Source organism: Natrix helvetica (assembly GCF_964273705.1).
Source record: "Natrix helvetica genome assembly, chromosome: 4".
NCBI lineage: Eukaryota > Metazoa > Chordata > Lepidosauria > Squamata > Natricidae > Natrix > Natrix helvetica.
This window is the reverse complement of record NC_138550.1, coordinates 119,902,041-119,928,057: the sequence shown is the minus strand read 5'-3', so window position 1 is coordinate 119,928,057 and position 26,017 is coordinate 119,902,041. Positions and strand designations below refer to the sequence as shown.

Below are 26,017 nucleotides of genomic sequence, written 5' to 3'. Positions count from 1 at the left end.
TTAAAGACATTATAAAGTCTTACTCTTCTGCTTGAATGGAATCTGCCGGAGCCACATAATTGCTAGGAATGTAGCCACTCTTTCCTGTTGCAATAGATCTTGCTTCCCACCAGTCTCCTTCCCTAAGGGAAAGGAAGGACAGGAAAAAATGTAATTACAACTGAATAAATATGAACAACAATAGTAAAATCATTTTCAATTATGAAATACTGTGAACTGATAGATCACCACCATCATCTTAACTTAGATGACTGTTTACATCTATGAAATAGCACATCAGTTAGACCTTAATGGAATTGTTGTTTGTCCTATGTAGGGAAATACCATACAATAGGAAGAATCAGGGGTGGGCTGCTATAGGAGAACCTGTAGCTAATGTTATGGCTGGTTCGGAGAATCCCCAAATCCCACCCCTGGCTGGGCCCTCCCACCTCGCACCTCCCCTCCCAGGAGTCTCCATGTGGCCCATTTTGGATGCGAGGGTAAGTGCACGGCCTGTGCGGAGGCTGGGGTGTATGAGAAGTTCTGGAAGGCTGTAAATGGACCCATTTCTGTCCTCCCGAGCGCTTCCGGAGCCCAGCGGACAAAGTCTTCGCTTTCCCAGAGACTCAAGGAAAGCCTCTGGAGCCTGGGGAAGGCAAAAAATCCCCCCTCCCCCGCTGTGGTGCAGGAGGATGAATAGGCCACCCCCACCATTGACATGCCCACCGAGCACCCAGGCAGAGAACCAGTTGCTGAAATTTTTGAAGCCCTCCTCTGGGAAGAATGGTTTGTTTTCTTTCTCTAGTAAGCACGCGATAAATAAAAAACAGAATAACAGAGTTGGAAGAGACCTTGGAGATCTTCTAGCCCAACCCCTTGCTCAAGCAGGAAACCCTACACCATTTCTGACAAATGGTTGTCCAATCTTTTCTTTAAAATTCCGGTGTTGGAGCACCCACAACTTCTGGAGGTAAATTTCCCCTTATTTCTAGGTTGCATCTCTCCTTGATTAGTTTCCATCCATTGCTTCTTGTCCTCAGGTGCCTTGGAGAATAGAATGATCCCCACTTTTTTGTCGCAACCCCTGAGATATCAGAACACCGCTAATATGTCACGCCTCGTCCTTCTTTTCATTAAACTAGACATACCCAATTCCTGCAACCGTTCTTCATATGTTTTAATTTCCAGTCCCCTAATCATCTTTGTTGCTCTTCTCTGCATTCTTTCTAGAGTCTCCACATCTTTTTTACATCGTGGCGACCAAAATAAACAGATGGATAAAAAAAAAAAATCTCAAAACTTCTAATGTCTCAAATATTATTATTGTCAACCAAAAATGGGCATTTTACAGAAGAATAATTGAAAAACAAAATTCTCTTAATGAGATGAAAAACGATCACATTCAGAGAATACAGCTCTATTTTTAATATACTAGAATCTCCCTGCTACTAAAATTGATATTAATTAATTAATTATACTTCTGAAAGTGCCTTACTGAAAATTGCCATATAAAAGGAACGTTAAGGTTGCATGTACAGGTAGCCATTGACTTATAATTATTTGTTTAGTTAGAAGTTACAACAGCACTGAGAAAAGAGCATGATCATTTTTCACACTTATGATCGTTGCAGTACCCCTAGGGTCATGTCATCAGAATTTTGACACTTGACAACTGCCATGTATTTATTATGATTGAAGTGTCCTGGGGTCATGTGATCACCTTTTTGAGATCTTCTGACAAGTGAAGTAATGGGAAAACCAGTTTCACTTAACAACTGTGTTACTACCTTAACAACTGCAGCTACTCCCTTAACTGTAGCAAGAAAGATGGGCCAAAACCCACTTAACAACTGTTAATTTTGGGCTCAACTGTGGTCACATGTTGAGATCTATCTGTATGTACCTATCTTAGAAGTAAAGATAAAAGCAATATTATATTAAAGGCATGTGGTATAATCCAATTTACCTTTATAACTTCCAGACTGATCTGTTCTGTAGAAAGCAAAGAAGTAAAGAAGATGACTTTGATAGAGATATGCAAACTCTTTTGCCAAAAGAGTAAAACATTTTTAAAGGTCACAATGTCAAGACAGCAGCTCATATAGACACTTCCCTAATTCAAGATAGAGGAGATACAACACAATCAGACTTGTAAGATTGATATCAGCCATACTAGCTATATGGGATCAAAAAAATCAACCCACTAGAGTTTTATTGAGATTGGCTAGAATAATAATAGAACCTTGCAAGTCCGATTATGTTGTATCTCCTTTTCCTCTTTATAAGATCATTTTTTTCTTACTCTCTTATTCTCTGAAGGCTTTTCCCTATCAACAACAATACTATTAGCATATCCGGAGGAATGTGAATGGGTAATAGTGTGTAATTAATAGCAATAGCACTTAAGACTTATATACCACTTCACAGTGCTGTAAAAGCCCTCTCCAAGCGGTTTACAGAGTCAGCATATTGTCCCCAACAATCTGGGTCCTCATTTTATCTGCCTCGGAAGAATAGAAAGCTGAGTCAACCTTGAGCCTAGTGAGATTTGAACAGCCAAACTGCTGGCAGCTGGCAATCAACAGGAGTAGCCTGCAGTATTGCATTCTAACCAGTAAGCCACCATGCCTCTTATTAAGCAATTAAGTCCACAAGTTGACAACAATACTTACGTATTATTGATTATCTGAAAGCGTTCGCCTTTCTTGAATGAAAGATCATCTCTAGTTCTTGCTTCATAATCGTACAAGGCCACAAAAACAGTAACACCCCCTAGGAAAACCCATAAATATGGCATTAATACTTTTACCTATACAAGGGAAATAGATACAAATCAGATTAAACATGTATTATGCAAAAGCATTTCACCAATTTTATTTTGAAGAAAATAAATATTCTTATTAAAAAATGAGGAATGTTTATAGCTTTAAAATAAAAACATCCCCTGAACTTATTCATTGATTTCATAATGGTCTAGGTCTGCAGCCACACTCGAGGTAATCTATACATTTGATTAAATATATTATTATTATTAAGAAAAACTTATTTAACATTTTCATGGTTAAAAAGTTGCTTTTCATGTTAAAGTTATGACACTATCTGTAGTTTTGTAGAAAACATATAATAGGATATTTGGATGTGTTCACATTCTTATCATAGGCGTTCCCAACTCCTATACATCAACCAGAAAGGTACATAGCAGGTTTTTTTTTTCAAATTTGGTAATTTTAAGATGTGAAGATTTCAATTTGCCAAATTATTCAGCCAGCATTCTGAGAGATGAAATCTACACATCTAAAAATTGCCAAACTCTGAAAAACACTGGTCAAAAGTGAAGGTATATTAGTTATTAAACATAGCTATAATCCTCAATGGGATTGCAAATTCTAATTCTCTTGTACTTCAATACTAATGCATAAAGTGGCCATCAAATTCAGCAAATCTTTCTTGTTCTGGTTAAGAATGGAGAATCAAAGCCAGTACAAAATCCATTGTTTCCTTTTTATCTCCATGTGCACCTTTCATTACTTTTTCCATAAAAGTTAATATTTGCATAACGGATTCTTTTTCAAATACAGTCTCCGATAGTTGTTCAGATTATTTTATGTCTAAAAATCCAATAAACAAATCTCTATTAAGGTTTTAGAATTAGCATTTCTATTCAAACACTAAAATGCTTTCAAGCATTTGGGACAAAACAGCAACATAAATTTGCACAAATATATCTTTGATATATTTTGCAATGTTAATTCTGGTTTTTGCCAACAGAGGCTCTGAACATGACTTGCCAACTGGAGAATGATGAACTACCTGAAGCATTTGAAATATATGTAGAGTCAACGGCACTATTTCTACTAATAAATCTTCTATTAATAAATATTAATAATATAATAAATATTTGTCATTTAGATTAGCATTTGCGTACACACACCTCACATAAAAATATAAATAGGAATATTAACCCAACATAACGGTACTGTGATATGATATGAACTTGATTCTAGAGCCAAAACAGAGTATTTTTTTCCTACCTGAAGCTCCTACTGCATTTAACCTGACCATGGATTACTAACAGATTACTCTGTCAACTGAACTCATATAGTTTCACGAAGAAACATTCTAAGAAACCACATAACTTGGAAACTATGCAGACAATAAATAATTCCAGTATTATGTGCTTTTATTAATGTGCTAATGTATTACTGTACTATGCATATTAATATACATTACTGTTCGTTAATTTCTCACACATATTTTACAGTTAATTCTGTTAGCATTTTTCAAATTAAAGGAAGTCTACAAATGTTTAAATTAATATATGAACTTGGATTTTACTGATTTATAAAGTATACTCAACATTGTATTGTATAAACTCAATAACTTCAGTGTCCAGTGGAAGAATGGTGGATTGAGGATGTCTCTGCAAAAGTTGAACCGACAACACATCAAACAACAAGAAACCAATAGACTGGTTCCATGAAATCTTTCTAGTTAAGTACAGGCGATTGCCCACATGTGCTGTTCCTTGCTAGGAGATCAAAGGACAATTGTCTCACAGGTTTGGGCATTGGAAATGGTGGGAATAGCCATTTTGCTTGCAACTATGTTCAGCATCTTTTAATGGACACTGTATTTGCTAGCCTCACTTTCTGGTCACTTTTGGAAATTGCTTATTAACTAGAGATTTTTGGAAAGTAAACTATGTATTTTTTCCTTAATAAATTTACAAAAAAAGTTGGCTAAAGGAGAACTCTGTATGATGGGATAAAGAAGAAATTTTAGAGAAATCAAATCCTATGACAACCGTATGAATGAACTAAAGATTAAAATTGTTAAGAAGTAAAATAAGGAATCTAAGTTGGTTTACTTTATCAAAGTTAAAAAAGCCCCACTGTTATTTACGGCAATCCTTTATGTATTTCTGCTAACACCAGGACTGAAAAGATAGTTTATTGTCTACAGATAAAGGAAGGGATTTGGGAGGAAGAGATAATTACCCTGTTTTCCTGAAAATAAGACCTCCCCAGAGCCCCCAACTGGGCTTTTGAGCGCATGCACTAAAATAAGCCCTTTCCCGAAAATAAGCCCTTCCTGAAAATATTGTAACAACAGCATCAGATATGAGGTGACCACACTCGCTGCCTCCTGCACCTCAAAAATAATAAGACCTTCCTGAAAATAAGGCCAAGTGCTTATTTTAGGGGTCAAAAGAAAATAAGACCCTGTCTTATTTTCAGGGAAACATGGTAGTTGTTGGCTTGGACAGGATGAAGAATACAACATGTGTTTATACTTGTGATGAAGATTGGAAATCATTTGAATTACTTTATAAGTAACTCAAAGCAGTGAACATACATAATACTCCTTCCTCCTTAATTTCACCACAGCAACAAAGCTATGAGGTGAATTGGGCTGAGTGTGTGTGACTGGTCTAAAGTCACCAAGCCTAATGCAGGACTAGAACTTAAAGTCACTTGGTTTCTAGGCCAGCATGTTAACCTCTCCGCCACACTGGGCCTCAACGAGATGTCCTGAAGAGTTTAATATACTTTAGACAACATTAGTAGGGTGAAAGATTCTCAATACTTCCCTAGTAGTATCCTAAGTGCCACCTGACCTGAGAGGCCCATCGTCTGGCACGGTAATCAGCAACCTCTTTACCTTGTCCACCCTTGTGATTTACTTGGAAAAAATAAAAGGAGTAGTTTACTGCTGCTTTCTTGATACAATATGAATTTATGTTTTTGCTCTAGTCACTAAAATTATCATCTACCTCAGGCATCTTCCTGTACTGTATTGCTGCTGTCCAATATATATTGTCCGCTTGCTTTAGTTGGGTAGCTGGGATGATCTTCATGCCATGGATGATCTTGCTAGGAGTATTTATCTTGGTGTCTAGATCAGGGCATCTTTCATTCACCCCTCCCAGGAACTTTCCCATGCCCACCATGTACCAGCAAAGCAGCAAACCTGTGGGAATATACTTCCACTAATCCCCCTAACTGAAATGCTCACACATTTCCATCCTTAAAACTGATGCAAAACTGGTTCTGAATTATCAGAAATTCAATATACACTACAAACATTCCCATTTAGAATTTTTTTGGCTGAAATTAGACCAAGACATTCATATGGAAAGACTTAATTATCTAATTTGAATTTTACTTAAAACCATTTTTAGTGGCTGGGTTTGTAAAGACCAAAACAATCACCGCATGTATTTTTTTTTCTAAACACTTACATCGATTATAGATGATCATTTCTGTAAACAGGCTTCTTGTTATTGCTACCATAGCACAACTCCAAACCAGCTATCATAAGGTGTGTCTGTGTGTTTGTGTGTTAGTAGTAGTAGTAGTGATGGTGGTGGTGGTGATATTGGAAAGTTTGCAACAGCTTTTTGAAGCTTTGTAGTTTAGTAAGATGATTAATTAGAGGTGGATAGAGGTTTCTCAAATGAGGCGGTAATTCCTTGAGCACAGATGGATATTCAGGTTGTTACCAGAGGTGTCCATGAATTCAAGTCTGAAGTGGGCTAGAACACTGAGCTCCCTGCATTCTATTCCATGCTTGATATTAGTTTACTGCATGCTGGAATGCTACCTTCATTATGACATAAATCATGATTATCAGGTGCCAAAATGTTTCAATTTCAGATCCCCCCCCCCTCAGTAACTAGCAGGCTTAAATTACATCTTTATTTTTTTGTATAGACTAGAAGTAGTGAAGCCAATCAATATTCCTACATTTTTCAGGAAAGAAACCAAATGATTTCTTACACACATTTGTATAAAATAAATTAGCAACAGACTAAATGAAAGAATGGAACTCAAAATAGAGAAATGTCAAGATTATTGTTTGTATTTTTAAAACTTTCTATGATTTTAAGGTGATGAATTTCATTTTCTAAATTACTTAAAATTATGTTGTTGGGTTATAAAATACAAACATGACAAAATAAAATGATAAAATATCCTAAACTTTTATTTACAAAGAAAGACTTGAGGTATTTTAAAGGGATGAACACTTGCTTTTGACTTTTCTATCCAAATGGAAAAATAGTCAATTCCTGTAGCACTTTGTAAAAATACTGATTAAAAATGCAATACCTGCTGGATATAACAGTGAGTGATGGTAAAACCTGCAGCCTTTCATCACAATACTTCTATGCCAAAGGTTTGTTGAGAAATTGCCACAACACTACATATTTATCCAATACTACCCTACCTTAACATTTAGTAGAGTGAATCATATTTTGAATCGTATAGGACACTGAGGTAACTGAGGGTCTTTAGATGGTCAGGTGACCTTTTTTCCTTATGATTAAAGGAATCACTGGCTCCATCTTAGTGGGGATCAGTATTAATAGAATCTATTCAGAGGGTACTGTTCTGCCAAAAATCTTTAAATTTGATGACTTTTCAAGTTTGCACCAATGTAAAACTTGTACATATATGAATTTATGGATGATCCTGAAGAATCTGTTACATGTAAGTAACTACGTAAGTCCTACATAAAACTGGGAAGTTGATAAATGTACTAAAGAGAAGTCAGCCATTAGTAGAACTGTTGGGACTGTTGGCACAGAATGTTGTTTTGTACAATTTTATTTACCGTATTTTTCAGAGTATAAGACGCACCTTTTTACTCCAAAAAAGAGGGTGAAAATCTGGGTGCATCTTATACTCCGAATGTAGCCACCTGGGTCGTCTGAAAAAGGGGCAGGTGAAGCGGGCGCTGCAAAGATCGTGATGCCTGGAAAGGAGAGAGGTTTCGCTTTTAGGGCTCCCACTGGGCTGGGCTCCCAGGAGGGCTTAGGTGGTGGCAGCGATGGGAACGATCTCCTTTTTATGAAAGCTTTTCTCAGAACGCTAGTTTGGGAAGTTAAAAACCTGAAATGCTTGATTCAAAGGCTTTGGCTCCTGAGAGCGATCCATCCAAAATATTGGTACCACGATCTCTGCAGTGCCCGCTTTACCTTCTCCTTCTTGGGCGGTTCCAAACAGCAGAGATCTCGGTAATAGCATTTCCGGGTGGCAGCGCACCAATCTCAGGAGCCAAAGCCTTTGAATCAAGCTTGATTGTACCCCATTTCAGGTTTTTGACTTCCCAATCTAGTGTTCTGAGGAAAGCTTTCATAAAAAGGAGATTGTTCCTCTTCCCTTCCCTTCCTCCTCATCCCCAAATCTCTCCGGATTCTCAGGAGCCAAAGCCTTTGAATCAAGCCTGATTGTGTCCCATTCTAGGTATTTAACTTCCCAATCTAGCGTTCTGAGAAAAGCTTTCGCAAAAAGGAGATCGTTCCTCCCCTTCTCTTCTTCCTCCCTCCTCCCCAATATCTCTGGATTCTCAGGAGCCAAAGCCTTTGAATCAAGCCTAATTGTACCCCATTTCAGGCTTTTAACTGCCCAATCTAGCCTTTTCCACCCCCACCCCAAATCTCTCCGGATCTGCTTATTGCTATTATTGCTATTGCGCCCAGCTACCGTATCTCTTTGCTACATGACAGATCCCGCGGATTGGGGTGGGAGGTGCAGAAAGGGAAGAGAAACAATCTCATCTGAAGTCTTTTCTCAAGATGCTAGATCTTCACTTTCTCTCCGGGAAAATCTATTGGCATCGTTGGGATCTTGGCTAGTAGAAGAAGTGCAGGATGGCAAGGAATCTTTGGAATGCCGAAGCACCAGGTCAGGAGTCTCCCTGCAGCCTGGGACCTGCTTTTGCCCTGAGATTAAGGAAGCGGGGTTGCCAAGAGGGCTGTGAATAAGCCTGTTCATGGAGGCAGCCTTGCCGGGTTGTTTTCTTTGGGCTTCCCTTTTGCCACTCAGGTGCCACCACAAGGAACCATTAATCCAAATGGAAGGGATCCCCACCCCTTATCGCCCAATGGGCTGTTCCTGGTCGAGTGCAGCGGTGGCCATTCAGCAGTCCCCATGTGTCTTTCCTTCCTCGCTGAAGAGAAGAAGCGAGCCAAATGCCGCTCCTTGGGCCAAGCAGCTCTGTGGTCCGCCGGTCAGAGGGAAGGGAGGACAAAATAAAGCGCAGAGAGATATGTTTAATCCTGCCCTGCCATGGGAGGGGTAGAGAAAAGTGGGTTTGAGATCAATAAAAGCTTTACCCTTTAGGAAGATCAAGCCCGCATGTGTCACGTTTTTGCTCTCCCCCTGAAAACCCAGAGTGCAGAGTGCTCCTGAGGGCCAGGGAGGGCAAAACCTTTTTTTAAAAAATTACCCCTTAAAAATCTTGGTGCGTCTTATACGCTGGTGCATCTTATACTCCGAAAAATACGGTATGTGTTTATTTTTTAAATCATCCTTTGCATATTGCTTAGAGCACAGGACACTCATACGATCTGCAGCAAAATCAAGCTTTTCTCTAATACTGCTTGACTTTTGTAGTATCTTACAATAGTTTTTTAAAAAACATATAACACATTTTACACTAAATCACATGCAATTCTTGTTTCGTTATTACTGAAGGGTTTGTTTTTTTGCTATCGGATGGTAATTTTAGGACCAGGCTTACCTGTTAGACCACTAGGGTATGGACATGGCGCTGGAGAAAATGAAGAAGATGCTCCTCCGAAAGGTGTCATACCAGATGACCCACCAAAAGGAGTCATGGAATGGCTATTAAAATTAATCGATGATCCTTTTACTACAGGTGACTGATTAGCTTGGGTTGAATCAGATCCAAAATTGCTGACAGGGGAAGTAATTGTATCTGGAGTGTTCTCAGTTCTATATTTCATGGTGGGACTTTTGTCTTCCTTGCTCTTAATGCACCCCATGGTATTTTCTGTAGAGAAAACAATATCATTGCATGTGAATATTTCATTATTGTTTAAACTGTTCACTAAATATTTATAACAATTTGGAGATCTTTTTAGACTGAAATATATTTACTCTTTAAAACAAAAACGTTAAACATTGAACTAATATTCTATTGAATATTAGTTATATTCAATAGAATTTATAATCATACTACTTTATTACAGCCAAAACTCAGAAACATAAATTATATTAAAGATATGTTACAAGGGTGCTTTTCAAAAGGCAACTGGTTTTTTTCCTTGAAAGTATTTCATTTATCATCCAAGAAGCTTCTTCAGTTCTGACTGAATGGTGGGAAAGCTAAATATAATAAACTAAAACATGGATAACATCAAACTGCTCAGCGAATAAACTGAGCAATAACTAGCATTAACAAGTTTCTTAATTTTCATTGCTACTGTTCAGTATCTTAATACAATCCAGTTGTAGATGATTTGAAATACAAAAGAAGTTAATATAATAGTTGTCTATTCTTCCAGCGTTATATAGGTGTTATAGATACCAGTAAAATAACAGATGTTGGACTTTTCAATATCCCTGGTTCTGCTTGGGAAACATGTTTCTCGTTAAAAAAAAGCTTAGAATAATTTCCCTGTTATACTGTTAAGGCCAGATATTATCCCAGCCCAGGAGAAATCTTTCTTTATCTTAAGAAAAATTAGTAAGGAGAAAAAAAAATTGGCTGTTGACCAAAGAACCTTTGCCATTCAAATTCTCAAGTCTTTATTTTCATATTATTTATACTTTGTAGAAATGTTACTTGGCATGGTTCTACCCTAATAATCAATATATAAGTCCTGCTGATTAACCACATGTCATTAGAGTTTGTTCTACATACACAGTAATATTATTTCAGATTGATGGAAAATCATCACCCATTAGTATTAGAAGTAAACCTGAGAGAAAGACCTGAAGCTTTAGTAAGTAGTTTAACATCAGCCCCCATGCCTTGCTTTCAATTTTAGGCATTTCTGTTTCTAATCAAAGAGCATTAGCTGTTACTTTGGGTCTTATGAGAAAAAAACCTTAGAAATTTAGTCTGAAGTATTTCAAAAGAATTCTTTCTAACATAGAGACCCACCTCAATTCTGCATAATACTTGGGCCAAGGTTTCAATTTGGAAAAAAAACCTCAACACCAGCTGGTTCCTTTAATAATAATAATAAATAATTCCTGTTGAAGATTTTGATACTAGTGCCCCACTCCCCCCCCCCGTTTCCCTCAGCACAGAAAACCACTTCCAAGAATGTAAAGGTATGAACCCGTTTAATGGATTTCTGTCTATATTCCATCTTTGTATTTTGTCTTTGCTGGAAAATTTTATATTTTAATCCATTGAAATTAGAGTAGTTTTGGTAATCTCTTTTTTCTTTTTGCTCTCTAAAGCACAAAATGATATATGGTTTGATAATGCCACAGGCCAACTAGACCAATGCTGGAAATGACATGCCTGAAGGTAATTAAGTTGAATCCAAGGACTGATTTGAATTATATGCTGAATTAGAATTATGTAATTAAAAATTAAATTAGCATTTGTAAGTCAAGCTCTTCTAATTCAATAGTTTTCTTTCAATAGGGGAAACATTACATATATGATTTTTTTTTAAAAAAAAACAGCTTGCAGGAGAACTCATAAAACATAAAAATTAAAAGATTCCTATATGGTACCTTTGTGGATTATCACCAACATGTACACTGATATACAACCAATAGATAAATAGTTCTATTAGATAAATTTTTAAGACACAAAATTTTAAAAAGCACTGCATTTCAAAGAAGATAACCTAGAAGAGTTATCTTTATCTAGCAGCTAGCAGACTGCCAAGGAACTACATGAATTTTCCTTATTACTTTAAAAACAAATACAATTTACACAGTACACAATACAAGCAAATCCTTAGAAAGGGAAGTTTCTTACTCCCAAACATGCTTTTTTTCAAAACAAGAATACATCAGAAGTTAAGTACTGTTAAGTTTGTTAGAAAGCAAAGGATACACATTTGAATTCTATCAAAGACTGAAAGTTTTTAGTAGAAGAAATATTGCCCTCAAACTTGCCCCCAAACTTCATGCAAATTGCACTAGTGTGTGCTTGAGTGCGTGTGTGTGCATATGTGTGTATGTATGTGTGTATGTATGTGTGTATGTATGTATGTATGTATGTATGTATGTATGTATGTATGTATGTATGTATGTTTTCGTAGATTTTCACGGGTGTAGGTATGCTGGTCTTGTTGTATTCAGGTCTTTTCCCATGTAAGATTGAGATTGTCTTGGCAACGTTTCGGCAAGGTCCCACTCGCCATGTTCAGGCTGGGTTTTGGGCTTAAAGTGTGGTCAAACCTGCCGTCTTTCTATAAATCTTGGTGGGGGTGTGTGGAGTGCTGGCTTTCTGGCTGGGCAGATTTTGCATGGTATTTCATAGACTCCTTCAATCTGCCCAACCACATACATTGGACAAACTAATAGAAGAATAAATGCACGCATCACAGAACACAAGAACGCAGTCAGAAAAGAAGAAAAAACTTCCTCCCTCTTCCAGCACCTTAAAGCAACAGGACATGAAATTGATTTTGGAAGAACCAAATTAATCTCCAAAACTGAACACTTCAACAAGAGAATAATTATGGAAGGCATCGAAATAGAGAAACATCCCCACAACATGAATAAATGTGACGATACCTCTCGCCTACCAGACATCTGGAGCCCTAGTCAACAAACAAGTCCCAGCCATGAAAACTGACACCGGACCCAGAACAACACAGGATGCCACCACCAATCACCCTCACCAGACTCAAACCCAAACCCATCCCATAGACCAAATGCAACCACCATCCCAAAGCTAAATCACGATGGCATCACCAAGTGCTGCACCCCCCCGACCCCCAAACAAAGCAAACTGACACACGCCATGAACACATGACTAGACCGCAAATTCAGAGTCAAACCAAAGCCGGGGATGTAATGCCATCTGCTCAGGGCATTACATCACAGAACTCATGAGGTTACAACGCAAAGGCTCAGAATGTTACAACGCAGCCAAACCCCCAGGAGATTGCAGCACAGGACTCAGGATATCACTACAATAGAGCTCAGGATGTCATCACACAGCCCATTACCCAGGTCATTACAACACAAAAGAACAATAGGCACACAGCCAGTACCTCAGCCACACAGAATGTTATGAAACAGCGGACTAATCTGCAAACATCAACTCTATCAATTAATCAAGATGTTAACACAGCCAACCAATCCGCTTACAGCAACAAATCCAGCACTCCACACCCCCCACCAATATTTATAGAAAGACGACAGGTCCGATCACGCTTTGCTCGCACAAGCATGAAGCCGAAGGCATCAGCCTGCAAATGGCGAGTGGGATTTCATCGAAACGTCGCCAAGATACTCTCAATCTTACACGGGAAAACCCGAATACGCCAAGACCTGCGTATGTATGTATGTATGTATGTATGTACGTACTGTATACATACATACATACACACACACATGCAATTTGCATGATCATCAATTTATAAACTTGTGACTGATAGCTAAGGTAAGATTAAAACATTGAAAAACCCTTTGAAGAATATAAAAACCAGAAACTACTGAATGAAACTAAACCACAGGGGGTTTGCTGTTCCAAAGGGTAGGTGCTGCAATCAAAACATTAGGTCTCCCACATGTTAGTAGATGACCCGATTCATAGAGTGGACTTGAAGCATGCTCACTCTTGAAAAAGGGTTAGGAACAATAAGAAATAAATAGTCTTGCAAATAACCCTGCTTAATGCAATTAAAGGCTTTACAGTGGTAATCAGCACCTTGAATTGTACCTAGACTTGCCCAGTGAGCCAGTGCAGCTTTCAAAGTAATAGTGTTAATTGGTAATCAGCACCCTGAATTATACTCAGAAATCTATAATGAGCCAATGCAGCTTTACAGAGTAATGGTGTTAATTAATAATCAGCACGGTAAATTGTACTCCAAAGTCTATAGTGAGTTAGCGCAGCTTGCAACATAATGGTGTTGATAGTGTAGCATACTCACAACTGTACATAATACTGCATCTGGACCACAACTGTAACTTTAGTCTTCAAGGGCAGACCATTTAGGACTCTTTGCAATATAGGCAGTCCTCTACTTACAACCACAATTGAGACCAAAATTTTTATTGCTAATTGAGGCAGTAATTAAGTGAGTTTTGCCCATTTTATGATATTGTTTTGTCACTGTTAAGTGGATCACTGCAGTTGTTAATGAATCATGTGTCATTAGACAAATTTGGCTTCCCCCATTGAGTTTGGTTATAGGAGGGGACATGGTGGCACAGAGTCTTAATGATGCTGGATGTGCCCAGTAATTGCCAGAATTCTGTCCAGCTCCCTGGAACAGGGTGAGCTCCAGTCACTTGTTCCTAGCTCCTGCCCATCTAGCAATTCAAAATCATTATTTGCATGTAGATAAGATAGGTATGCCATTTCGATAGTGGGAAACTGCAGACTGCATATTGTGTGTGGAGCTGGAACCAATGCTGGATCTGCTGGGGTGTATCGGCAGAGGAGCAGTAGAGGAGAGCCCTGGATAAGTCAACTTCCTCTAAGAATGCTGCAGGCCAGTTGGTGCAGTGGTGCAATGAACGGACTAGTGACTGCTGTTAGGAGGTCTACCATGTGTATAACAGTGTAATCTCCCTGGCCTTTATACCATGTGCTAAATAAATCTGTTTGTCGGAAGGCACTGGGAAGATTGCAAAGGGTGATCCCATGACCCTGGGACAATGCCACTGTCATTGCCAAGTGCCTGAATTTTGATCACATAACAATGGGGATGCTGAAATAATTATAAGTGTGAAAACTGATCGTAAGTAAATTATTTCTGTGTTGTAATTTTGAACAATCACTAAATGAAAAGTTGTAAGTGCAGTCCAAGCAGGACATAATCAAGGAATCAGTGGGTGTGAACAGATCTTCCTGATCCAAGAATATTCACAACTGATGCACACTAATGGATTTGTACAAACTCTCTTGGCCACTGCTGCCACCTGATTTTAAACAGTGCAGAAAGTTGAAGAGGATCCTCAAACTGCATCTATATGGAGAGTGCAATCCATGCAGAACTAAAAATGGAAGTCTCCAGATCAAGGAACTCCCAAATCCATCAGCCACAGTCTTGACAGGGTTAAACCAGAAATGAAAAATTGGAAGCTGTTGTACATTGACCAGCACTGTTAGCTTCAGGGATGATTTCCTGAGGGGATAGACCATTGCTTCCAAAAGTCAGAGGAACCACCCATTCTCTCAAGGACGCATTAAACACTGCCCTGAAATCCTGTCCAAGTTTCTCTCTGTCCCTTTTTGTACCAAACCAAATCAAGGCAGAGAGTTAATTTTGAGTTTCTTTCTTAAGTTTGCTTCAATCTCTGTGTAATGTTGCTACAAAACACTCCTTGTTCTTTCATACCTTCCCCAAGATCATCTCTAATTTCCTTTTACATTGACAACACGGACCACATTCCCTCTGAATCTAGCTGTAGGTTGTAAGAGACTCAGTACAACTGTAAGAAAGTCTCATGACAGCTGCTGAATGTAGCCAGCCCACCACTGAATTCACTCTTGCTCCCACTAAGCACTGTCTCCTGGGTCTCCATCACCACCACTGTTCAGGTGGAGATTGGGAATCAGACTTGAGACCCACTGCTGCCATCACCATTTGAGTGAGCATCACAACCAGCGCTGTAGCCACCATCAGGGCAGTGCTACCAGATATTTCTCAACCCAGGGATTACCATGTACTCAAAAAGTGAACTCTACTCATGCGGAGGAAGCCTAAAAGGACATTAACTTGGTTTAAACAAGGTTCAAATTGCCCCCATTAAAAATCAAATTGCCCCTCTGTGTTACGTGGGCTCCATGTTGGGAACCACTGGCCTAGATAAAATGTCATCCACGAATAAAATTATTTACGTTGGCCATCCAAAAGGCGATCTCTGTTAAAAACAGCCATAGCCTTCAATTTTTAAAATTTAATTATGAGAAATCTATGGTATCCAAATACATTTATTTGGTCCAAAAGAGAACAGTTTCAATTATATTGTTATGCATCCACTTCTGTTTATAATAGCTTGTTGCTATGCAGTATAAATATAGTTATCAATAGATACAACACAATTCTGTAGTCAGAACTGGTCAGCCTGAGAGGAACTTTAGAATTTGCAAGAAGGATTTAATCTATGATATCATCAAAACTCCACAAGCAAATATTTCAGCCACATTTGCAAAACATTACATTGATTGGAACATTTAGCTATTTTCTGTTTTAAGTTTTTCCAAAGCTTTAGACACTTTCAATATTTTGGGGGCAACATTCTTGTTGTTTTCTCTGGGAGAAACTGACATGTTATAATGTAATGCTTTTTTCGACAATAAGTGCAATAACAAGACAAAGATGAAAATGTCTTCAAATATTCAAACCACAGGGTACATAAAAATATTTTATTCACATTTATTTTTAGAATATGTTTTAAAACCTGACCTTTTCTTAGGAAGAATGTGAATGAGAAAAAACATGAACCACAACTATAAAATAGTTTAAAGCATGTAAAATTGTTGTGAATCTTTTCACTAGAGTAGAATGCCTTGCCAGTCCATAGTTTAAACATTTCTAGACATAGGTATTACTTCTCCCTATAAACCTTCAGGAGTAATCTTGAAAATGTACATAGTTATAATTTGGAAAATAGATACAGGTTCATGATACAACTCACATTAGTATAACAATTGTTACAAAGCACATGCTTAATCCTCTCACTAAAAGTTAATGGAAACGTAAGTTGCACTTATCCTTGGAGGTAAATTCTACTGAATTGAATGGGAATTAATATACAGCAAGTACAAAAGTTTTCAATCACAAATGCTTACCTTTGCCTGAATTGTATAAAATGAACTTTTTCTGCTTTCTGTCCTTGAAAATGACTTTTTTGAAAACAATAACAATAAACTCATTAACTTTAGGGATTAGTATTAGAATACAAACAATGGCAATTTACAAAGAATGTGAACAGGAAACATAAAAAGAAAAAAGGATGCTTCCATTTATAATATTCCCACTTCCTATCCTGTAGCGTTCATTCTTCCCTTCTGCATGTCAGCATTTCAACTTTCCTCTTGTTTTATTATCTCCCTTGTACCGGGAAAGCAAATGAAAAGCAAATGACAAGCACAGTAAGTTATATACAGAAACACAGGCAGTTTCCTTTAATGGTCTGTCACTTCCTTTCCCAACTAAAAAGCAGATATAGGAAAGTCAACTCCATCATGCACATTAAGAAAAGCAAAACATAGTATTTCCATCTTTGATTGGCAGACTCTAATAGGCAGACTTGGCTTTGTGTTTTTTCTCTTTCCATTCTGGATTCAGTATAAAGAATTATATCAATCTAATAAAACATTATCTTTTCTCTGCTGTAATTAGTTTGGTGTAATTAAAAAAATCCAGTAATGGTCTGTTATTTTAATATATTAAAAAGCAGCACTTTGACAAAGGAAGGGCAGGCAAGACATGAGAGCTTCAATGTTTAGCTCAGTTACCATGTCTAATCACATCCCAGTACTATTCATATTCTGCATGTGAACAACTGATGAGACACATGTAGTGGCTTAAATGCAGAAATCATTTCTGAAGAAGAATGGATTAAATTATATTTTTAAAAAAACACCACCACAATTTAAAAAGATGTAAACATAATGTAATGAAATTGTTCTATTCATATTTGGTTAAATAGGGGTATTTATCAAATTAGAACAGCCCAAAATTATGCCAACACCAGTTGACAGTGTCTTTTTACAACTTCTTTCACACTCATGCAAAGTTAAATCAATTTGGCACTCTTTCTGCTAACCAATTGTGTCCTTAAAGTCTAAGAACTATTCATTGAGCTGAATTGCTCTATTAAGGACTGTTAGTTGGCATGGGGAATATTGAGTTGACTGACAATGTGCTTCAGTCACAAAGAAATTGCAGCAAGATTTTCTAAAAAACACAGTTGGGCTCTATTTAAATGAAGCTAAGTAAATAGAGAATGTTTCCGGAAGAGACTAAAGGTTTGGTGGCCTTATGGCTTAAGTTATATTTGAAAACAAAACCAAACATGGTTATATTTTATTTTTAAAATGCACCAATTGAATACTGTATCTTCAGTTACCCTTTTGCCTGTTTTTTTAAATGAAGAATATTTTGTATTATTACCAATTATAAACAACTATTTGCAAAATTGTGGATTGTTAAAGGTTCTAATGCACATCAACTCAGAAATAAATCCCACAGAATTAAATGGAGTTACTCACAATGTATGTATATTAATTCCTATAGAATTTATTATTTATTCAACATGTTTATAAGAAATATGCAACATTAAGTACACACAAGATATGATATATGATACTGGTAAATTAGATAGCTCTTCATTAATAATTTCACTTCACACAGGCATCATATACACTATGCAAATATATCTAATATATTGAAGGAAATAATTGCACGATCCATTTCTGAAAAAGCCATTTTTAAATTCAAAAGAACTTGGTGATTATTGAGTAAGAATCTATTGCATCTATTGAATAAACAGTTTAAAAAAGTTTTACTCTACATTGCAGTCAACCCTGAATTAAACTGATTATTGAGAGCTGAGATACACAGTTGTTGACTAATTATATATAGTGTGTGACAGAAAACTATTCAATGGAATAACCCTATTAAGTGCTTTATTTGAATTAATTTAATTATAAATTTACACTGAATTAAATAAATTTAATTTTTGCCCTTGCCCTGCCCACATTAGTTATTTGAATGTAATCTTTAATAATCCCGAAAAAAAGTGAGATATAAATGTAATGAACAAATAAATAGTATATTTTTGTATTAATAATTGCTATGCAAATTGGACAACAAAGGTGATTAACAAGCAAGTACTGGAGCGCATAACATCAGAAATGTCACTAGAAGGCAAAATCACAAAACTGTCTCTCACTTACTTTGGCCATGTCAGGTGGGGGAATTCACTGGAGAAAGCAATTATGTTTAGAAGATTTGTGGTAAATTCTTATCCATCAAAGAACAAGGTGGCTGGACACTATCATAGCTGACAACAGGCAGAACATAGAAAAACTCATCCCTTTAGGATGCTACAGTGGCAAAATCTTTAAAAGAGTTGGCATTTTAAATGTTTCTATCTAGAGATTGAAATGGATGATCTAAAGATGAAATGACCAGATGAACATTTGAATGGCTGCTTGACAGTGTAATTATGGGGTTTATGTGGAACAGAAAAATAAAGGAAAATGCCAAGAAACTTAGTCCATCTGTCTTATAGCTGATTGAATACTTATTATCTAATCTCTCTTGCATTGGCAAAATCTGAGAATATTGCACTACGTACACACAAAAACTTCAACTTTTTGGAGAGAAAGAGGCAATCACCATAAGGAGTAAGGCATAAAAGAGCACCAAAGCAAAACCGCTCTTAATCCTGTCCTTAGAAATAAACATTTTGATCTTTAGTTCACATACAATATTTAAGTACCGTATGTAACTATTTATATTTTTAAAAATGCAAATAACAAAACGTTTCTCGAATCTTTTTTTTTCATGTAAATTACAAAGTCCATTGTATGACCAGCAGTAATAACCAGAGCATTTTTAACTGTTCCTCCAAGGAGGATTTTTCCATGAGAGTTAATTGTAATAAGTGATGGCATAGCAGCATCAAACTATGGAGCGCCATAACTCATTTGCTTGTTCCTGTCAGTCATGTATAGGCAAAGAACATGCTGCTTTTATTTTCTATCTCTAATACTGTTTAGTAAAATCTATTCAGGTTTAGACGGCTGAAATATAACTCTGATGAACTCTTCTGTTATCAGGACTCTGAATTCATAATCGCTGGTCTGGTCAGAGAACATAGAGATGGAATTGCGTTAAATTTTACTGGAAACTGGTTAGCCCATAAACATCTGATTGGTTGACTGGAACTTCACGTCTTCAGAGAGTCTGTGTGGTTGATTCACCTTTCTAATTGGCATAAGATTTTCTGCATTAAAGTCCTTTTCTGTAGCATAGGACAAGGCATCTTAATTAACAGGTATAATAAGAGTCCTGCTATTAAATTGTGGAGTTTTTCAGTGATGATCAGAAGGATAGTAAAAACTCAGTGACATTCTTCCACTTGGGTCAATATATAGGAGTTTCTTCATACTACAAGCTTAACTTTTGCCAACTTCCTCTCTTTTGATTCTGTCATAATTGCATTTGCCCAGGTATGCAAAAATGAATTGGGACTTCTTTCATGATCACTAAACTTGTATAATGAGTTAATAGGGGTTACAGTGCAAGGGCAGTCATTATTTCTTTATTGTTTCTTCTAGTTGCTGAGTTCCTGGTTGGCAAAAGGTTTCTATTTTCCTCAACCTGGCTCCTGATGGAACCTATCCGTTTACAGTATGTAGGTAAAATGACAAATTTGAGAAGTTGTACAATTTGAGAAGTGGCATAAGAGGATTTAAATCTATCTATGCAAAAATTCCTCCCCCGCCCCCCTTTGGTGATTTTATTACGTGCCATGAAATGATATAGAATAGAGCATACTATTGTATGTGTCAGTGAATGGGATGTTTTCCTATCACTACGCTCAATGGATTTCATCTACGTTTAACTGGCATGGGTACATTAACATGCCGTACTATGATTTAACAGGGTCAGTACTGTTGCCACAGCTCTGTATAACAGTCTATGAAGATTCTCAGTCATCCAGGTCATGGTTGTCCCAAAGGTGCTTTTTCAAAAGGCAACTGGACTTTTTTTTCCCCCCTGAAGACATTTTGCTTCTCATCCAGGAAGTTCTGAGTCAGAACTTAAGAAGCTTCCTGGATGAGAAGCGAAACATCTTCAAGGAAAAACAAAGTCCAGTTGCCTTTTGAAAACGTACCTTTGGGACATCTATTATAAATACTGCCTTTGACTTTATGCCATACTTTCCTTTTAAAACTTAAATCATGCAGCAGCTTTTATGTTAGCTATGACTGGCCATATGACTGACACATTGGATTATTTATTAGGTTTATAAACCTATTGCTTTGACCTGCTAACTGGAGAGAGAACGATCAATATGTATTTTTAATTCAGGTGAAACAGTTCTATCTTTAGAAATTTCATTTATCAAGGTAACAGGCAATTCTTGAGTTTATTAGCACAATTGGAACTGGAATTTCCATTACTATGTGATGTGGTTGTAAAGTGTGATATCATTTCATGGCACGTAATAAAATCACATCACCACATCACTTATTAACTGCAATCCTGGTTGCCACTCTAACTCCAGACACATGGGTTCTTAAGTGGAGAGAGTCCCAGATAAGAAGCACAAGTGTGCTGTGGATAATGGGGGAGACTTGGGTGTCTGATTTCTGGGAATGCTGCAATATGTTTGATCTCAGGGAGGCTATGGAAAGAGGGTGTGAGGTGTGTGCATGCATATGTGCAAGCTAGGAAAAGCCAGGAAAAGAATATGTTGTGATTCAAGGACTTCATGATATGCCATGGCCCCAAGACCAGAAGCTGAAAAATAACCTGACTGACAGGCTACTGATACCATCAAGATGCTGTGAAATTAGGCATATTTCTAGGATACCTATTTCTGATTATGGATTCACCTGTAGGGGAAATTGTGGCAGTCCTATAGGAATGTCCAAAGGGAAATATAATTTTCCAAGGCAAATATGGGATGAAAAATGAATTACAGGTGAGAATAGATTATTCAAATGTAGATTATTCAAATGTAGCTAACTAAATGTTGCTGGTTTGGAACATAACAGATCATATTTGTCATTGCACACCTAGAATTATCAATGCAAGTACCAAATCATGTAAATTCTCAGATAAAACGAGAGTAGGTAGGAGCTGTGTTTCCAAGACAACATATTGCCAGAAATATGCAGCAAGGTTGAAGCACTTTAGTCAACTCAAAATATTTTTTCAGATTAAAACAAAGACCCCATACATTAAAGCAAAATAATGAAATGGTTAAACAAGGCACAAATGAAAGGCATAAATAGACAAAATCTGAGGTTTAATATTTTTATGTTGGTGAGTTTATTAGATGTTGCATTAAAATAAATGGAAATGCTTTCAAATACATGCACTTAGCCAGTATAGATTCCTCAATCTATAACAGTATTAAAATTCCTCTGCTGTGTCAGTGATTCTTAAGCAATAACTCAGCCTAGGATGCTTACCAAACTTCAAAAGTACTGCTTGTTTCTTCTGCCTTGCTTTTAAATGAGAGACTTTTTAAAAGTGTTATATCATTATAGAATATAAGAAACAACAAAAACTTTCCAAGATGTCTAAAGTTTGGAATTTATACAAGAAATGAATACTTAAAATTCACTGTTCTTACGATGTTCTTTTATCAAAATAGTGATATAAAATTGTAATTGTTATAACAACTGGGAAAACACTGGCCTTGTTCACATGGCAAACACCCGGTAGTAAGCAGATCACATGAACTTGAAAAGTAGTTAGCATCCCAAACGATGAATCCTAATTGAATTCAATGTGGCTCCAAACAGAACCGGTTTGAGGTTAAATTCCTCCTGCCTTCTTTAGATCATGTTCTCCAGACATCATGCAAAGAGGCTTAATACATACTTTGTACATTCTCTTTGACCTATGCTTTATTTATACAACAGAACTGGTCTGGATTGGATAATGCAGTGAGTTACATTCTGCCTTAGCAAAAACAAACAATCATATTCTTGACTTATGATTCTGATTTGCAAGGAAAATCAGAAGGTCTGATTCAGACCTTAACACAAAACAAGCTAAGGGTGGAAACTTTCCTTGTTAGCTGCTATCATTGGTAGCAATCCAGGTGTAAGATTTGATTGTTCTTCAACAGGCTGAAATTCTAAATAATTCATACTGTCCAAATCAGTGCATTAACTGAAGAAATTTTGACATTAGATATTTCACCTCACAAGATTATAATCAGAAGTATAAGAATATAGTGATTAACTAGTTTAAAATACCACGCCCAACTTCACAGTTGATTAGAAAGTTTTAATTGTGAAATTATTTATATAAATTACATGACTTATAGCATTTGGTAAACAATTCTAGCTTTTTTCATAAATACCTATTTTAAAAATGTGTTACTGTGTTACATTTTGACAGTAGATTAGGCTTTTTTTCTCTTTAGAAGCCCTTAAGTCCATATAAATGCATACTGAATAGTGATTTTTCAGAATAGTATATTAATTGTTGGACTGAAAGACATATATTTAACAAATCTTTACAATGTTTAAATTGGATTAACTTGAAATTCCCTTATATCAAGTCAGAGAAAAGGACCCTCTACCTCAGTATTGCCTACACCAAGTAGAAACATGTCTAGGGTCTGGACTTTATGTATGCAAATTGTGTACCCTAGCAAGGTATCACAACACTGTTTTAGGAATACAGATGTTCTAAATAAATTTGAGCTTCTAAAGTACTGATGGTTTTATTAAGCCCAAAGAACTCTCCTTGAATTTATTTTAGGTCTGCTCTATATCACATTAATGAAACATTTTCTCTACTACTTTACAAAGTGCAATGTGTTAACTTGTTTGGACGTAATTCATTGTAAGTTACTTTGACTAATAATTTAATTTGTAATATTTTATTAGATAGTATGCCTTATTTAATACAACTTGAAGTAGTGCACAAATAATTTAAGTTCTCTCTTTTAAGATATGCAATGGGAGTCTCTTACAAAATGTACATGAATTCCCAATACATATATTAACCATAATGAGGCTAAAGCCAAATCCCATAATTTAAAATCCAAATATACATAGGATATGGAATGGAATGCACATTCACTTTCCTAGGTAGACAAATGTTTACTTCTTTTTTTTAAAATACAATATAAAGCATGTCAAATTGTTTTGATAGTAATTAGGTGAAATTGATCAAAATGTGTCAGAAGGTGACACAAAGAACTTTAAAAAGAAATCAGTGCAAATCCTGTATATGTTGTATATACATTGTCTTTCCAATATAAAGTACAGCATTTCCCTAATTGTCTATTTTCCTTGTGTTATCGTACAATATAAACCATTTACCACAACAGAAGAAAAAAGGCCAGGACTTGAAGGAAGTCCAAGGTTTTTTTTTTAAATCTCGTATGAAAATTTAATGAGTCTTAAAACCTGGCTCAAGTTTCTCACTTAATTGGTTGGCAAATAAGCGACATCTACATTGGGGCCGAAGTTAAAAAAAAAATCAATGCTCAATTATTCTAGATTGCAACGCTACTTTTTGCTACTTTCGTTGCAGCCCTGCTCCGCTTAAAACGATTTACGCCACAAGCCACGAGGAACGACCTTTGTATTCTTAGCAAAAATAAAGACACCCTTGAGACGATCTACGTACAATTACGGGGCAGGAACTTATCTAGTCGGCAACTTAGCAGGAAAAGTGACAACGACGGGAGAGCAACGAACGATTCGAAATGGATACCTGAACCTCCCCGTGTCCTATTTCCTCCTCCTCCCTTTTCCAATGAAAACAAAAGGGATTGAAAAAAATAAAAACCAAACAAACCCGAGTGCAACAACTTGTCGGGGAAGTCGGTCACAACGATTCTCCCCCCTCTCACCCCCCCTCCCTTTCCCGCTGGCCTCAAGACTCGCAGGAACAAGCAAAGCAAGGAGAAAACAAACGGGCCACCGGAAGGGAAATGGGGGAAGAAGAAAGAGAATCCCAGGGCTTTTTTTTTTTTTAAACGCCGAAAGGAAGCCTTTGAAGTCTTTCCACACCGCGCGAGGACCGCACGCGCAATCGCTCCTGGAAAAACCCTGCCAAGTAGAGAGGAGGGGGAAAACTTCCAGCAAAAACTTATTTTTTTGGGGGGGGGGAGGGAGACCCTCCTCCTCCTCCCGCGCAGCTCTCCCAAAGCTGCTACTTGCAAGCGCGGGGCTGCTACGAAGCGGACCGAGCAGCTTCCCCCACTGGCTTGAAGTGGGCAGGATCGTGCGGGGCCTAGCGCTCTCCAGGCGCCGCCGCCGCCGCGCAACAAGAGCGGAGAGGGAAAGGCTCGGGGAGGAGGAGGAGGAGGAAGCGCTGGAAACTCTCCTCACCTGCTGTCCGTGGGTCACTCCGGGAGAAACCGCCGAGCCTCCCCGCCTTCCTCCTCGCAGGGGAGAGGGCGCTCTCGCTTCCGCTTCAGGGCGAGCGGAGTGGGTCGAATCTCGCTGCTTGGAGAGGGTGCTACTCCTCCTCGGGCTCAGCTACAGCCCGACGTGCTCAGCCCTGCCACAACCGCCCCATAGCCTCCGGCCAGGGACTCCCAGGGAAACGGCGAGCCCTACCGTCGCCTCCAGAGGCTGTATCCCAAGCCAAGGCCGAGAGGAGAGGGAGGAGCCGGGATGCTCGCCTTTCCACACGCGCACCAGGAGGCGGGCGGCGAAGCGTCGGGTCCCCTTCAAGGCAGCCCCAGTTCATCATCCCGACCTAACATGGCGGCCGCCGGAGACCCGACGAGGGAAAAGGGAGAGAGGAGGGGGTGGCGGCGGCGGCAGCTGTTGCTGAGAAGCAACTCCGGCTCTCCCGACGCGGCGGAGGCAGCTCCTACTTTCGTAGCTTCACTTCGGCGGATCTCGCCGACGACCAACAGCGCCCCCTTCCTCTGGGAGCCGGGAGCCCTGACCTCCCGCTGCCGGGGTTGGGTGGGTGGAGGTCAGGACCTGCAACGCTGAGAAGGGAAGTGGATATTTCTTAAAAAGGAGAGTGGGAAGGGAGCAGGCGATTCGGGGGAGGGGGACCGCAAAGTTTCTAGGACAAGTTTCATTCCCAATAGCAGCGTTAAACTTTTTCAACACGTGCAAAATGCTGCCCGCGTTAATCCCCACGAGCAGCTTCATTTTATGCGGTGCTGTAAATCCATATTTCCACCGAGCGAGGGTGAAGGCTAGAGACTGCTGAGAACATAAACTTCGCTTCTTCCGTCTGGTTCGAGGGCCCCCTCGAAGTTCGTTGAACAGTTCCTTCCAGTGCAACTTGTTTTCGTCTAAAGCAGTGGTTCTCAACCTGTGGGTCGGGACCCCTTTGGGGGTCAAACCACCCTTTCACAGGGGTCGCCTAAGACCTTCGGAAAACATATTTTCG

General features: G+C 38.1%; 1 protein-coding gene across 3 annotated transcripts in view; it reads right to left on the bottom strand.

The window, feature by feature from the left end:
• The window catches only part of YES1 (YES proto-oncogene 1, Src family tyrosine kinase), a 44,786-nt gene extending 19,217 nt beyond the window's left edge, over positions 1-25,569 (bottom strand). The window contains exons 1-4 of one of the 3 annotated variants that reach the window (XM_081951566.1): positions 24,991-25,569; positions 9,508-9,780; positions 2,655-2,754; positions 24-122 (exon numbers count right to left, since the gene is read on the bottom strand). In XM_081951566.1, coding sequence (XP_081807692.1) covers positions 24-122; positions 2,655-2,754; positions 9,508-9,772 — 464 coding nt within the window. In that variant the 5' untranslated portion in view covers positions 9,773-9,780; positions 24,991-25,569. Of the gene's footprint in view, positions 1-23; positions 123-2,654; positions 2,755-9,507; positions 9,781-24,370; positions 24,393-24,454; positions 24,709-24,990 lie in introns of those variants that run through there. The other 2 variants (XM_081951567.1, XM_081951568.1) reach the window with 2 other exon arrangements.
• Positions 25,570-26,017: the final 448 nt, after the last annotated feature.